Source organism: Trachypithecus francoisi, unplaced genomic scaffold, assembly GCF_009764315.1.
Source record: "Trachypithecus francoisi isolate TF-2019V2 unplaced genomic scaffold, Tfra_2.0 Lachesis_group8, whole genome shotgun sequence".
In the NCBI taxonomy this organism is placed as follows: domain Eukaryota; kingdom Metazoa; phylum Chordata; class Mammalia; order Primates; family Cercopithecidae; genus Trachypithecus; species Trachypithecus francoisi.
The window spans coordinates 45978155-45995097 of record NW_022681473.1 but is presented as its reverse complement, the minus strand read 5'-3'; the positions used below and the strand labels follow the sequence as shown (position 1 = coordinate 45995097).

General features: G+C 37.7%; 1 protein-coding gene across 1 annotated transcript; it reads right to left on the bottom strand.

The window, feature by feature from the left end:
- Nucleotides 1–10711: 10711 nt before the first annotated feature.
- MRGPRX2 (MAS related GPR family member X2) lies at nucleotides 10712–16608 on the bottom strand. The gene is made up of 2 exons (XM_033206110.1): nucleotides 16518–16608; nucleotides 10712–12690 (listed from the first exon to the last, which is right to left on the bottom strand). The coding sequence occupies exon 2, from the start codon at nucleotides 12663–12665 to the stop codon at nucleotides 11673–11675; it is 993 nt and encodes a 330-aa protein (XP_033062001.1). The 5' UTR covers nucleotides 12666–12690; nucleotides 16518–16608; the 3' UTR covers nucleotides 10712–11672.
- Between the last annotated feature and the right edge of the window lie 335 nt (nucleotides 16609–16943).

The following is a 16943-nucleotide window of genomic DNA, read 5'->3' as shown; positions in this document are numbered from 1 at the left end:
ATAAAATAGACCACTATTTTATTAATAAATAGGCCACTAGCTAGACTAATGAAAAAAAGAAAGAAGAATCAAATACATACCATAAAAATGGTAAAGGAGATATCACCACTTATCCCCAAAATATGCAAACAACCATTACGGAATTCTATAAACAGCTCCTCCATGCAAATAAAGGAGAAAATCTAGAAGAAATGGATAAATTCCTGGACACATATACCCTCCCAAGAGTGAACCCAGAAGAAGTTGAATCCCCGAATAGAGCAATAACAACTTCCAAAATTGAAGCAGTAATAAATGGCCTACTAACCAAAAAAAGCCAATAACCAGATAGATGTACAGCTGAATTCTATCAGAAATACAAACAGGGGCTGATTCCATTTCTTCTGAAGTTATTCCAAACAACTGAAAAGGAGAGACTCCTCCCTAACTCATTCTATGAGGCCAGCATTATCCTTCTATCAAAATTGGTGGAGATACAAAAGAAAAGAAAAGAAAAGAAAACTTCAGGCCAATATCCCTGATGAACATCAATGCAAAAATTCTCAATAAAATACTGGCAAACCAAACCCAGCAGCACATCAAAAAGCTTATCCACCACAATCAAGTTGCCTTCATTCCTGGGATGCAAGGCTGGTTCAACATATGCAAATCAATTAAGTGTAATCCATCACATAAACAGATCTAAAGACAAAAACCACATGACAATCTCAATAGACAAAGAAAAGGCCTTTGATAAAATTCAACACCTGTTCATGTTAAAAACTCTCAATAAACGAGGTATTGAAGGAACATACCTCAATATAATAAGAGCCATTTATGACAAAACCAAAATCAATATTATACTGAATGAACAAAAGCTAGAAGCATTCCCCTTGAAAACCAGCACAAGACAAGGATGCCTTCTGTCACCACTCTGATTCAACATAGTTTTGGAAGTTCTGGCCAGAGCAATAGGGCAAGAGAAAGAAATAAAGGGTATTTAAATAGGACAGGATGAAGTCAAATTGTCTTTGTTTGCAGATAACATGATCCTATATCTAGAAAACCCCATTGTCTCAGCCCCAAAGCTCCTTAAGCCAATTAGCAACTTCAGCAAAGTCTCAGAATACAAAATCAATGAGCAGAAGTCACAAGCATTTGTATACAGCAACAACACGCAAGCAGAGAGCCAAATCATGAATGAACTCCCATTCATAATTGCTACAGAGAGAATAAAATACCTCGGAATACAGCTAACAAGAGAAGTGAAGGACCTCTTTGAAGAGAACTACAAACCACAGCTCAAGGAAACCAGAGAGCACATAAACAAATGGAAAAGTATTCCATGTTCATTTATAGGAGAATTAATATTGTGAAAATGGCCATACTGCTCAAAGTAATTTATAGGTTCAATGCTATTCCCATCAAACTACCGTTGACATTCTTCACATAATTAGAAAAAACTATATTAAAATTCATATGGAGCCAAAAAAAAAGCTTGTAAAGCTAAGACAATCCTAAGAAAAAAGAACAAAGCTGAAGGCATCATGCTACTGACTTAAACTATACTATAAGGCTACAATAACCAAAACAGCATGATATTGGTACAAAAACAGGCACATAGGCCAATAGAACAGAACAGAGAACTCAGAAATAAGATCGCACATCTACAATCATCTGATCTTCAACAAACCTGACAAAAACAAGCAATGAGGAAAAGATTCCCTATCTAATAAATAGTGCTGGGAGAACTTGCTATCCATTTGTAGAAAATTGAAACTGAGACCCTTCCTCCCACCTTATACAAAAATTAACTAAAGATGGATTAAGACTTAAATGTAAAACCCAGAAGTGTAAAAACCCTAGAAGAAAATCTAGGCAATACCATTCAGGACTTTGGCATGGATAAAGATGATAAAATCACTAAAAGCAATTGCAACAAAAGTAAAAATTGACAAATGGGATCTAATTAAAGAGCTTTTGCACAGCAAAGAAACTCTATCATCAGAGTGATATGCAAACCTACAGAGTTCGAGAAGAACTTTGCAGTCTATCCATCCAACAAAGGTCTAATATCCAAAATCTACAAGGGGCTCAAATTTGCAAGAAAAAAAAAAAACCATTAAAAAGTAGGCAAAGGACATGAACAGACACTTGTCAAAAGAATACATTCATGCAGCCAACAAACGTGAAAAAAAGTTCAACATCACTGATCATTAGGGAAATGCAAATCAAAACCACAGTGAGATACCATCTCACACCAGTCAGAACAGCCGTTATTAAAGTCAAGAAACAACAGATACTTGGTATCAAAAACTTAAATTGTGTAGTAGGAGTAAAAGTGTAGACATTGTGCAAATGATCAAAGTTAAGTAGTTATCAAGTTAAAATAAAATAACCTCTTATTAGTTAAGATGTTTTATGTAAGTCTCATGGTAACCAGTAAAGCAAAAATCTTTACTAGATACAAAAAAAGATATAAAGAAAGAATTCAAAGTGTACAACTACAGAAAATCATCAAACTACAAAGGAAGACAGCAAGAAAGAAAAAGAGAAACAAAGAATTTATAAATTAAAAAATTAACAAAATGGAAGCAATAAGTCCTTATGAATAATTACTTTAACTGTAAATGGATTAAATTATTCAATCAAAATGGCTAGAATGGCTGAATGGATTTTTTTTTTTTTAAGACCAAACCATATGCTACCCATGAGAGACTCACTTTACCTTTAAGGACATACATATACTGAAAATAAGGGATGGAAAAAATATTCCATGCAAATGGAAACCAAAAGAGAGCAGCGGGTTGCTATACTTACATCAAACATAATACACTTTAAGTCAAAAACTTGTTTTTACTTAAAAACAAGTTTGTTTAATAATGTTCAAGTGATCAATCCATCAAGAGGATATAACAGTTGTAGATAATGTATATTCAACATCAGCTCACCTAAATATTTAAAGCAAAGTAACATAGACTGTAATATAATAACAGAAAACTGCAATACTGTACTTTCAACACTGGACAGATCAAACGGACAGAAAATCATTAAGGAAACAGCAGACTTGAACTACACTTTAGGCCAAATGGACCTAACAGTAATTTACAGAACATTTCATCCAACAGCAGCAGAATATACTTCCCTCTGGAGCATACCAGGAATGTTCTCCCAGGACAAATGATGTATGTTAAGCTGCAAAGAAAATCTTAGTAAATTAAAGAAGATTGAAATCATGTCAAATATCTTTTCCAATTACAATGGCATGAAACTAGAAATCTGTAACAGGAAGTACCTTGGAAAATTCATAAATATGTGGAAATTAATGGGCTTCTGAACAGTCAATAAATCAAAAGAAAAAAGGAAAATTTTAAATATCTTGAGGCAAATGAAAATGAAAACACAATATTCTAAAACTTATGGGATGCAGCAAAAGTACTCTTGAGAGAAAATTTTATAGAAATAAATACCTATCAAAAAAGAAGAATGACTTCAAATAAACAAGCTAATGTTATACCTCAAATAACTAAAAAAAGAAGAAAGTAAACTCCAACTTAGAAAAAGCAATCATATAACAAAGATCAGTGCAGAAATAGACTACGAAACAATAGAAAATATAAAAAACTAAAGTTTTTTGAAAAGATAAGCAAAATTGTTATATTGTTACCAAGACTAAAACAAAAAAGGAAAGAATAATCAAAATAAATCACAAATAAAAGAGTAGACATTACAACAGATACCACAAAAATATAAAAGATCAGAGATGACCATAAACAATGATACATCAACACATTGAATAACCTAAAATAAATGGGTGTATTTCTAGAAACATACATCTACCAAGACTGAATCATGAAGACAGAAAAATCTGAACAAACCAATAATGAGTAAGAAAATTGAATCAGTAATCACCTAAACCTCTCAACAAAGCCCAAAGACTTCACTACTAAATTCTACCCACTATTTGAAGAACTAACACTAATCTTTCTCAAACTCTTCCAAAAAATTAAAGATGAGAAAATACTTCCAAACTCATTTTACAAGGCCTGCATTACTCGGATATAATAGCCAGACAAGGACAGTACAGGAAAACAAAACTACAAGCCAATATCTCTGATGGACATAGATTGAAAAATTCTCAGCAAAATACTAGCCAAGCAAACTCAGCAACATATTAAAGAGATCATTCACCATGATCACGTGAGATTTCTCCCTAGGATGCAAGGATGCTTCAACATATGCAAATTTATAAATGTGATACCATATTAACAAAATGAAGGCCAAAACCTCACAATTACCTGAATAGATGCAGAAAATGTTTTTTATGAAATTCAATATCTGTTCATGATTAAAATTCCCAGTCAGATAGGTATAGAAGGAATGTACCTCAACACAATAAAGTACATATATGACAAGCCCACAGCTAACATCAAACTCAATGGTAAAAAATTGAAAGCTTGTCCTCTAAGAACAGGAACAAGACAATGATTTCTTTCTTGCCACTTCTATTCCATATAGTACTGGAAGTCCTAGCCAGAGCAGTTAGGCAAGAAAAAAGAAATAAAAGGTATCTAAATAGGAAAGAAAAAAGTGAAATTGTCTGTTTACTGATGAAATGTAGAAAACCCTAAGGATTCCCCCAAAACTGGCTAGAACTGATTCAAAATCAAAGTTTCAGGTTACAAAATCAACATACAAAAATAAGTAGCAATGCTATGCACTAATAATTGAAGTATCTGAAAAATAAGAAAACAATTTCCATTTACAATAGCATCAAAATTAAAATAATTAGAAATAGATTTAACCAAGGAGGTAAAATTTTGTACACGGAAAACTCTGAAATGCTGATGAAAGAAACTGAAAATACATAAATGGAATGGAATGATATCTCATGTTCATGGATTAGAAGAATTAATATTGTTAAAATGTCCGTGTTTGTAGATCACCCAAAGTGATCTACAAATTCAATGCAATCTCTATCAAAATTCCAATGTTATTTGTTACATAAATAGAAAAAATTACCTTAAAATTCTTATGAAACCACAAAAGCCCCAAATAGCCCAAGAAATCTTGAGAAAAAGAACAAAGCTGAAGTATCAGACCCTCTGATTTCAAAATATATTATAAAGCTATTGTAATAAAAACAGCATGGTACTGGCATAAAAATAGACACATCAACCAATGAAACAGGATAGAAATCCCAGAAATAAACCCAAGTATTTACAGTCAGTTGATTTTCAATAAAAGTATGAAGAATACACAATGAGAAAAAATAGACTTTTCAATAAGTTGTTTGGGAATACTGGATATCCACATGCAGAAGATAAAATTAGACACTTATCTCTCACCACATACAAAAATTAAAATAGATTAAAGACTTAAATACAAGACCTGACACTGTAAAACTACTGGAAGGAAACATAGGAGAAAGTTTCATGACATTGATCTGGACAATAATTTATTGGAAATGACCCAAAAAACACAGACAACAAAAGCAAAAATATACAAATGAGATTACATCATACCAAAAGCTATTGCATAACAAAGGAAACAACAGAGTGAAAAGACAACCCATGAAATGGAAGCAAATACATGCAAACCTCTCTCTATTGCAGAGTAGGATAACTAGAGTAAACAATAATGTATTGTATATTTTAAAATAACTACAAGATACATTTTTGAATGTTTTCATCACAAATGTGTTTAAGGTGATGGATATGTCAGTTATCCTGATTTGATCATTACACAATTTGTGTAAGTATTGAAACATGATGTTGTATCCCATAAATGTGTACAATTATTATGTGTTAATCGTATGTTGAAAAAAGAAAATATTTACAAACCATGCATATGATAAGGGTTTCTTAGCCAAAATGTATAAGGAACTCAAACATCTCATTGGCAAGAAAATGTATAACTATAAAAATGGGCAAAGGGCCTGAACAGGCATTTCTCAAAAGAGGACATACAAATAGCCAACAGATATATTTAAAAATGCTCAACATCTCTGATCATCAGGGAAATGCAAATTAAAACTGCAATAAGATGTCACCTCACATCTGTTAGAATGGCTATTATAAAAAAGATGAAACATAACAAGTGTTGGCAAGTATGTGGAGAAAAAAGAACCCTCGCATACTGTTGGTGGGAGTGTAAATTAGTATAACCATTTTGGAAAATAAAATGGAGGTTTCTCAAAATACTAAAAATGGAATTACCATATGATCCAGCAATCCCACTTCTGAGTTTATATCCAAAGGAATTGAAATCAATATGTTGAAGAGATATCAGCAACCTCATGTTTATTTCAGCATTATTTACAATAGCTAATATATGAAAGCAACCTAAGCATTTGTTAATGAAGGAATAGATAAAGAAAATGTAGTATATACAGTGGAATACTATACAGCCTTAAAAAGAAAGAAGTTTTGTCATTTGGACAACATAGATGAAACTGGAGGATATTATACTAAGTGAAATAAGGCAGGCACAAAAAAACAAATACTGGGCCAGGCGCGGTGGCTCACGCCTGTAATCCTAGCACTTTAGGAGGCCGAGGCTGGCAGATCACGAGGTCAGGAGATCGAGACCATCCTGGAGAACACAGTGAAACCCCGTCTCTACTAAAAATACACAAAAATTAGCTGGGCGTGGTGGCGCATGCCTGTAGTCCCAGCTTCTAGGGAGGCTGAGGCAGGAGAATGGCATGAACCCGGGGGGCGGCAGAGGTTGCGGTGAGTGGAGATCGCGCCACTGCACTCCAGCCTGGGCAACAGAGCCAGACTCCATCTCAAAAAAAAAAAAAAAAAAAATACCGTATGATCCCACTTACATGTGGAATGTAAAAAACGTCAGTCTCAGAGTAGAAAGTTGGTAACCAGAGGCTAGAGAGGGACAGAGAAATGGAAAAGGGAAGATGATTATCAAAGGGTACAAAGTTGTAGTTAAACTGGAGAAATAAGTTTTTGTGATCTATTGCATTACATTGTGACCACAATTGATAACAATGAATTGTGTATTTCAACATTGCTATAAGAATAGATTTTTTGCTATTCTTATCAAACTACCAATGACATTCTTCATAGATCTAGAAAAAACTGTTTAAAAATTCATGTAGAACCAAAAAAGAGCCCGAATAGCCAAGGCAATCCTAAGCAAAAAGAACAAAGCTGGAGGAATCACATTACCAGACTTCAAACTATACTACAAGGTTACAGTAATCAAAACAGCATGATACTGGTACAAAAACAAGCACATAGACCAATGGAACAGAATAGACAGCCCAGAAATAAGGCCATACATCTACAACCCATCTGATCTTTGACAAAGCTGACCAAAACAAGTGATGGGGAAAAGACTTCCTATTCAGTAAATGGTGCTGGGATTACTGACTAGCCATATGCAAAATATTGAAGCTGGACCCCTTTCTTACACCACATACAAAAATCAACTCAAGGTGAATTAAAGACTTAAGTGTAAAACACAAAACTATAAAAATGCTGGAAGACAGCCTAGGCAATACTATCCTGGACCTAGGAACAGGCAAAGATTTCATGACAAAGACACCAAAAGCAATTGCAACAAAAGCAACAATTTATGAATGGAATCTAATTAAGCTTTTGCACAGCAAAAGAAACTATTAACAGAGTAAACAGACAACCTACAAAATGGGAGACAATATTTGCAAATTATCTGATAAAGGTCTAATATCCAGTTTCTGTTGAAAACTTAGACAAGTTTACAAGAGAGAAACAACCTCATTAAAAAGCAGGCAAAGGACACTTACAGATACTTCTCAAAAGAAGACATACATGCTACCAACAAGCATATGAAAAAAGCTCAATATCACTGATCATTAAGGAAATTCAAATCAAAACCATAATGGGATACCATCTCACACCAGTCAGAATGGCTACTATTAAAAAGTCAAAAAAGAACAGATGCTAGCGAGGTTGCAGAGAAAAGAAAATACTTGTACACTGTTGGTGGGAGTGTAAATTAGTTCAATCATTGTGGAAAGCAGTATGGTGATTCTTCAAAGAGCTAAAAGTAGAACTACCATTCAGCTGAGCAGTCCCATTACTGGGTATATACCCAGGGGAATATAAAGCATTGTATCATAAAGACACATGCATGTAAATGTTCACTGCAGCACTATTCACAACAGCAAAGGCATAGAATCAACCTAAGTGCCCATCAATGACATTGAATAAAGAAAATATGGTACCTATACACCATGGAATACTATGCAGCCATAAAAAGAATGAGGTCATGTCTTTTGTGGGAACGTGAATTAAGCTGGAGGCTATCATCCTTAGCAAATGAACACAGGAACATATAACCAAGTACCACATGTTCTCACTTACAAGTGAAAGCTAAATGATGAGAACTTATGAACATAAAGAAGGAAACAAGAGATATCAGGGTCTACTTGATGGGGAGTGGGAAGAGGGAGGGGAGCGGAAAAGATAACTATTGGGTACCGGGCTTAATACCTGGGTGATGAAATAATTTATACAGCAAATCCCCATGACACATGTTTACCGATGTACCAAATGTTCACATGTACCCCCAAACCTAAAATAAAAGTTTTAAAAAATGAGGAACATATGCACCACGGAATACTATTCAACCATAAAAAAGAATGAGATCATGTCTTTTGTGGGAACACGGATGGAGCTGGAGACTATTATCCTTAGCAAACTAATTCAGGAACAGAAAACCAAATGCTACATGTTCTCACTTATAAGTGGGAGCTAAATGATGAGAACTCACAACACAAAGAAAGGAACAACAACACTGGGGTCTACTCGAGGGCACTAGGTGGAAGGAGGGAGAGGATCAGAAAAGATAGCTATTGGATACTGAGCTTAATATGTTGGTGTTGAAATAATCTGTACAATAAACCCCCACAACATGAGTTTATCTATGTAACAAACCTTCACATGTACCCCCCAAACCTAAAATAAAAGTTTTGTTTTGTTTTGTTTTAAAGAAGAAGAAGAAGAAGAGATTCGTCCATGTGCAGTGGCTTATGCCTGTAATCCCAGCACTTTGAGAGGCTGAGGCAGGTGGAGCACTTGAGGCCGGGAGTTCAAGACCAGCCAGGTCAACAAGGTGAAACCCCATCTCTAAAAATTTTTAAAAATTAGCCGGGCGTGGTAGTGCACACCTGTAATCCCAGCTACTTGGGAGGCTGAGGCATGAGAATCACTTGAACCCAGGAGGCAGAAGTTGCAGTGAGCCAAGATTGTGCTACCGCATTCCAGCCTGGGTGACAGAGTGAGACTATGTCTCAAAAAAGAAAAAAATAGTTGTTAAAATTTATTTTTATTTTTATTTTAAGTTATGGGGTACATGTGCAGGATATGCAGATTTGTTATATAGGTAAATGTGTGCCATGGTGGTTTGTGTACCTATCAACCCATCACCTAGGTATTAAGCCCAGCATGCATTACTTAGTTTTCCTAATGCTCTCCCTCCCCCTACCCCACCCCACCCCCCGACAGACCCCAGTGTGTGTTCTTCACCTCCCTGTATTCATGTGTTCTCATTGTTCAGTTCCCACTTATAAGTGAGAACATGCAGTGTTTGGTTTAAAGAATAAATTTTTAACCTTCACATTATATACACACAAATAAGTTGGTAAGGTGATGGATATGTTAATTAGTTTGATTTAGTCTTTCTACAAGGTTGATCAAAACATCACATGGTGCCCCATAAATATATGTAATTGTTAATTAAAAATAAATAAATATGTAAAAATGAATAGGCAAACCACCAACTGGATAAGTGTAATACACATAACCACCAAATAAATCATTCAGCACATGAAAAAATGTATACAAATTAATACTGAAAAACACAAATACTTAATAAAAATAGGCAAAACTTAAACAGACACTGCCAAAAAAAAGAGTAGCTAAAAACACATAAAAGATGCTCAATTTAATAAGTCATTATGGAAATTAAAACACAATTAGATACTACTTAACACTCATTACAATAACTAAAATTCAAACACTGGCAAAACCATGTTGGTTGGGAGCATGTGGAGCAACTGGAGCTCTCATACATTGCTGGTGAGAATGTGAAACGGTACAACCATTTTAGAAAATAGCTTGATAATTTCTTATAGAGTTAAACATACATCTTTCCATTATTCTGCAATTTCATTCCAGGTTGTCTATATAAGAGAAATGAAAACATATATCTACAAAAAGACTTGAATAAGAATGCTTACAGCAGCTTTATTTAAAATAGCCAAAAAATTCATAAAACATCACACATGTGTCTGTCAATATGAAAATAGCTACACCATAGTATACTCACACAATTAAATAGTACTCAGCTTTATGAAAGGAACAAACTACTGATATATGCGATGCAATAACATAGGTAAATCTTGAAAACATTATGTTGAGTGCAAGAGCCAGAAACAAAAAATACACATATTATGATTCTAAAAAGATACAATTCAAGGTCAGGCAAAACTAATACTTGTTGATTGAAATAGAAACAGTGGTTGCCTCTAGGGGCAGGAGGAATGACTGGGAGGAGCACAGGGGAACTTTCAGAGATGATGAAAATATTTTGTCTTGAATAAAGTTTGAGTCACATAGGTGTATTCATTTAACAAAACTCATTAAGCTGTACATTTATGATCTGTGCATATCATTCTCTTAATTATACCTCAATTAAAAATAATAAAAACTTATTAAAAGATGCAGCATTTACAATTAGTATTTGATTTTGTGGAACACATAACTTTTAAAAATATGTGCAATTTAATTAATAAAATATATGTGCTGAGCTCTTTGGAATAAAAGGTAAATCTGACATAGAGCCTGTCCTCCAAAAACATAGAGTCTATAAGACCACTGGAAACTTCCAGACGAATTAGAGAGCCCCCAGAGAGGGAGGGTTAAGGCAAAGGCAAAGGGGAAGGGATGGGAAGGCGTGTAGCTGGGATTTTAAGGCATGGCATGTGAAAGGAAACCACAGGAAGACAGTCTACCTCAAACTTTAAATATGTGTTGACATTGATTTATCTAATTTTAAAACTTAATTTCATGTTTGCAAAATTCAAAAGTAGTGAAAGCAATAAATTTAGACAGTTACTCAGATCTGGTAAAAAAAACTTTTCAGAGGTTTAACATAAAAATTAACCAGTTTGTTCATTTCTGAAGCCATTTATTCAACAAAGATTTATTAAGCTAGGGGAATATTCTAAGGTCTACCCAAATGAAAGACAGCTGCTCTTTTGGAGCTAGATTTAAATTTAATTTTTCTAATTTTGTTGAGACAGGAATTGTATGGAAGAGAAAAAGAAACGTATTAAAAATATAACATTCTTTGAGTCCCTATCAAGTGCAGTGACCAAAGAAATGTAGACCTTTTCTGCATTGCTTTCAGCCTTCTGTCAAAGGTAGGATTCATTAAAAATGGGAACAGTTCTGGACCCCAGAGTTGGCAAGGCTCTCATGGGGATGTGGTGGAGGCCGGTGAGTAAGGCAGTTCCAGAGACACTGCACTTAGTGTTTGTTTCATAGGCACTGTCTCACTTAATCCTCACAAGGACTATCTTAACTGTTTTAAGATCAGGGCTGAGAAAGTTTAGCAGATCAGACAGACAGGGGCAAAGTTGCCTCTCAAAGCCACATATATCTGACGGAAGTAGAGGCTGTCCATCTCTATACCAGACTGCTTCCGGACATCTCCAGGGTGCCCTGACTGAAGCATCCTTCACTGTGATCCACCTCAGCAGTGTCCTGCAGAGCCCTCTGGAGAGCCAGCTTGAGGACCGGCTGCCGTAGCCGCCACTGCTTCCTAAAGGAGCCCACGAAGAAGTAAATGATGGGGTTGGCACTGCTGTTAAAAGACGACAGGACAACTGAAACTGGATGAATATGACAAAATAACACATCAGAATTCTTCCAGATCCATAATATTAGGAACCACTGAATGCCGAAGGGCAGGCCGCAGAGGAGGAAGATCAGCACGGTGAGCAGGATGGTCAGGTACAGCCTGGTCAGTGGCAGACCCCGGGAGCCACAGAGGATCCTGACCAGCAGGGCCAGGCTGGACCCACAGAGAACCACAAATAAAAACATCAGCCACGCTGCTGTGATGAAATCAAATGTCTGACACCAACCAGAGTCACCATCACTAAATAAGAAGCCACAGAACTTCCCTTCCAAGATGCTCAGCAGCAGGGACAGGGCCCAGAGCAGGACACACATGACTGCTGACAGGTGTCTGGGGCGGCGGGAGCGGTACCAGATGGGCCACAGGACCGACAGGCAGCGCTCGGTGCTGATGGCGCTCAGCATGCTCAGGCCTGCAAGGTAGGCACAGGTCATCACAGTGGTGAAGAAGCTAGGGAAATTGATGGAGATGGAATGGAAGAAGTTAATGAGGTACGCCAGGCAATTTATCATCGGGAAGCAGAGGAAGAGGAAGTCGGCCCCGGCCAGGCTGAGGACGTAGACCGAGAAGGCGTTCCTGCGCATGCGGAAGCCCAGGAGCCAGAGCACAAATGCGTTTCCTACCAGCCCTACCAGGGCAATGAAGAGGATCAGGACGACCAAGATCAGGGTCTCCTTGCCACAAAGCAGAGGAAGGGCTTGATCATTTCCATTCATTGTTGTACTTTCGGTTCCCCAGACCAGGGTGGTTGGATCCATGTTCAGAAAACCTCCACTGGCGCCCCTGGGAACAAAAACAAGACTTGAACACCTGCTGCATGTTCACTGATTGTCATGACCAGCCTATTATGTAGTAATTACCTCCCCTGTTTTACAGGAGAGGAAATCAGAGGCTTGAAGAGATTAAGTCATTTATTAAAGGCCAGGGAGTCCTAGCACCTGGATTCAAACTCATTTCTTGCTGACTCTAAATCCTGGGTTCTTTCTATTACAAGATAGATCCTCTACTGATATGGGAATATTCTAAGGCCCAAACACCCGCACTCACTGTTACCATGTCATGTCTCCTAGAGGCAGGAGGAGAAAAGTCTAGGCAGAATATGTGGGACAGCAAGAGACAGGACTCTGAGTTCAGCATCCTTTTTATCCTGGCATACAGATTTCCTCTCAGGGGCCAGAAGAAATGACCCAGGCCATGACCCATGGCCACCCTTAATGACTGAGAGGGGTTCATCAACAGTTAGAATGGAGATCATGATTTAGGGTGATAAAGGAGATGTGACTTCTTGCTAGGACAGGTCTGAGGATGGCCAGGCCTGTCAGGCTAGAAATGGCTCAGTGGGTCAGCTTTATGAAAACAGGAAGAATTTTTCTCTTATCCATTTCTATGTCCTCAGTGCCTAGTTCAATGTGAGGGCATAGTGGAGAGTCAAGAAGTTTTTACCACGAATGAATGAATGAATGAACGAATGTATGGGGAGCCAAAAGTAGTTGAAAATTTGGGCTAAATGAAACACAACATTTTAAAATGAAATTAGTCACTAAAAAACACACATGTAAAGAAATGAAGGAAACATCACTCCTCATGTTTCCTTCTGGGAAAGCTCTGGTGTATTTGAAGGGATTGTTTCTGCCTGCACAGACAGTGAATAATGGCCACTGTCATATCTTCAATCCAGGAAGGGCTAGTATATGGCTTTTGCTCAGCACCCAAAAGAGTTTTAACTTCCAGTTTATGGAAAGGATTCAGGGTTTATCTGAATTTCTCTGTATCTTGGAGGAAAAGGAGGTGGCAATTCAGAGTGTCTAGTGTCTAGAGGTGACTAGGGGGTGTTGAGGTATGAATACATCTAAGGGGGGGACCCATTATTTCCCCCAGATGATTTTGAGCTTTCTTTGTGAATTAAAACATTTGTGAAAAAGGATCATTTGGGGAAAGGAGTGGGAAATTAGGAAAAAAGAACCAAGTCTACTGTGCAGGGCTTTGGGGGAAAAGGCAGATGCTTATGTCAATTACACTTGGGAAGGAGCCCTTACTCACAGTGGGGTGAACAATAGCAGCTGGCTGAGTGCTCCTCAGGTATAGCCTCTTTAAATCCTCTTCAGAGCCCGGAGAAGTCAGTACTATTATTAGTCCCATTTTACAGATGAGTATATTAAAGCACAAATATATTGAGTAATATGCTCCAGGTCTCACAAACAAGTGGTAGAGCCTGCATTTGAAAACACACATCTGTGTCAGAGGGCTTGTTCTTAACCAGCCTTGCAGCCCCATTGCAAGGATTCAGTGCCGACTACACATGAAGAAAGGAGAAAACAAGTAATGCTCATATCAAATCCAAAATGGAATGTCAAAATTGCAGTTTTTTTTAAGCCTAGATTAAGCAACTTTAAGAAACAGGAAGAGAAATTAATCAAATAAGAAGAGATGAGAATAGAAGCCAACTGATAATAAGCAACTGAGAATAAGCAACTGAATGCAAGAGCTCTTTCTTGCTTCAGAAAAACAGCTGTCAATCACTCCACACTGCAGAAAACTCTCATGGGTTGGAGGCCTCAAAGGGGAAAGTGAATGAGTCCTCCATGGGGGTACAGAATTGGCATCAAGGACTGAATGCATCCATCACATGCTGTCTTAGTTCCTGTAGCCCTGGTTGGCCTGTGAGGATATGGAGGAAAACTGCTTCTGTTGTTGTCCCTCAGTGCAGGTTGGCCTTTTTATTAGTGGCACTGAACACAGTTTGCACCTGTGTTTTTAAGTGTATGTCTGTTTTTTCTTTTATCTCCCTCATTAAACTCAACATTTTTGTTGTGGTTGTTCACTATTACATCCCCAGCCTCCAGCACATGTCCCTTGGAGGCCATCTATTGTAATATGTTCATGTAACAAAGAAAGAAAGACAGGCTTAATGTGTACAAAACAGTTTCCTGAATCTCATGGTGAAAAGCAGGTCCAATACCAACTCCAGTCTCCTGGGGCCCTGTCCTGGGTTTATTTCTGTTCCATGCCTATATCATTCACTACTTGTGAGGCAGTCTTGAGAAAAATCTCCTTTTGAGCACAGATGCTAAAAGAGAATCAGGGACTATAGAGACTGCTAGTTGCCCCAAAAGCCATTCTGCTTTTCTCACACATAATAATTCTGAATCTTAAATCAGAAAAAGGTCCATTTCTCAGCTTCCCTTTATGATGATGGCACCACGTCACCATATGTGATGGTCAAGGGGAGGTGAGAGAAAGTGATATAACCAGCTCTTCCTGTACTCTTTCTTTCTTTCTCTTCTCTCAGGCTGGAATGCTGCTGTGTTTGGGAGCCAGGTAGGACCACGAGGGTAAGGGTATCTCTTTAGGGATGGGGAAATAGAAATTGGAAGGAGCCTTGATGTTTGATGTCTTGGAGTCATCAGCCCAAATCTAATAAACATTCTTTTTGATTATCACTATAATAGGTTTCTTTTTAAAGAAGCCAAAATCATAAACTTAAATTACTTATACCTGTGTATTTATACCTGGGAGTACCTATGTATTCCCAATCCCTTTTTTTCCAACCACATTCCATTCTCAAGGCATTTATGATGATAGTGAGAGACTAGTCCAAAGAAGTGACACTAGATGGGAAGGTCAAACAATTAAAAAAAAAAAAAAGGGAGGTGATAGAATGAGAAATTGATTCAATCACATTAATAGAGAAAGTCTCAGGAAATACAAACTGAGAAGAGGTTATGGGAAGAAATAGATTTTTCCTATTTGCCATTAGGATCTCATGTCCACCCTTCTCTACCTGCCTTTGCATCCTGGGAGGAGACATGTCTGTGCCTCATCAGTGGGCTACCTGGCACTCAGGCTCCAAAGGGACACCTTGACAGGAGATTGAAGGGTGATTTTTTAAAAATTTCCTAGCTCTCTCCCTGCTCCATGAAGGGCTGTGAGTTGGCAGTGGCGGTGTTTTTCTACCTAAGGACATAGCCCTGTCTGGTGGCCCTTTCCTGTAGCCGCAGCTACAGTTACAGTTACAGCTACCACTACAGTACATTCTGAGTTATCAGAACTTCTCTTTCCCCTTATCACTTCAGACCTAGCAATGGTAACAGCCCTCCACTATCACTTGCCTTTGAGGGCTTCAACATTCTTTAAATATTTTCTTAATCCCTATTCACACCTTTGTAAACAGTCTCTTCATTAAACTCTTCTAAACTACCCCTTTAGAGTGTGTGATGTGTGTTTTCTGCTGAGACAGTGACAGATATGAAGAAAAAACCTTTTGAGTAACAAGAAAATCGGTGCAACCTGAGGTTATTAATAACAATTTAGCTTAGGGAAGAAATGCCTTCATCCTACCCTGCCCCTAAATTAAAATTAGCAATTTTTTTCTCTCCATAGTTGCAGATTTGAATGGTTGAAGAAAAGGGGAGAATATAGGTAGATAGAACAGAAGTGGGACGAACCTCTGCTTGACCCCATTTGGATCTCCCACCATCTAAGCTGCCAGCATCCAAAGCTCCCTCAAAGGCGCTTCCTGTCTCCTTTTTCTGATGAATTCATCAGGATATAGACCAATGTAAAAACCAAAACTGCCTTTGAAAGAAGATGGTTCTTGAACAAACTCTTACCTTAACACCCTTCTTTCTACTGGAGTTGGTGAGTTGAGAAGTGCTTTCCCGGGACTGGCAAACAGCTGAGGATGGGGAGATGCCTGCAGGAGCTGGAATGAAAACTGATGACTAAGTAAAGCTTATCAAGACGCTCAACAACCCTGTGATTTCCTGCACAGAGGGTACTGGAAAATAAGAGTATGACACATGAAACCACATGAGATGTTTCTCAACATTTGCCCTGACTCCAATCACTTCTCTTGGTTTCTCCCCTACCCTCTCCGGCCCCACTCCCTGCAAGGAATCACCATCCTGAAGTCTTTTGTTGCCCACAATGAGCCTCTGCAGGAAGCAGACCAATCAAGCAACATGAGCTTTCAGAGCTAAAGAATAGTCTGCCCTCTTCTGGTTGGCATTCAAGGCCCTGGGGCTCACTTGATCTTT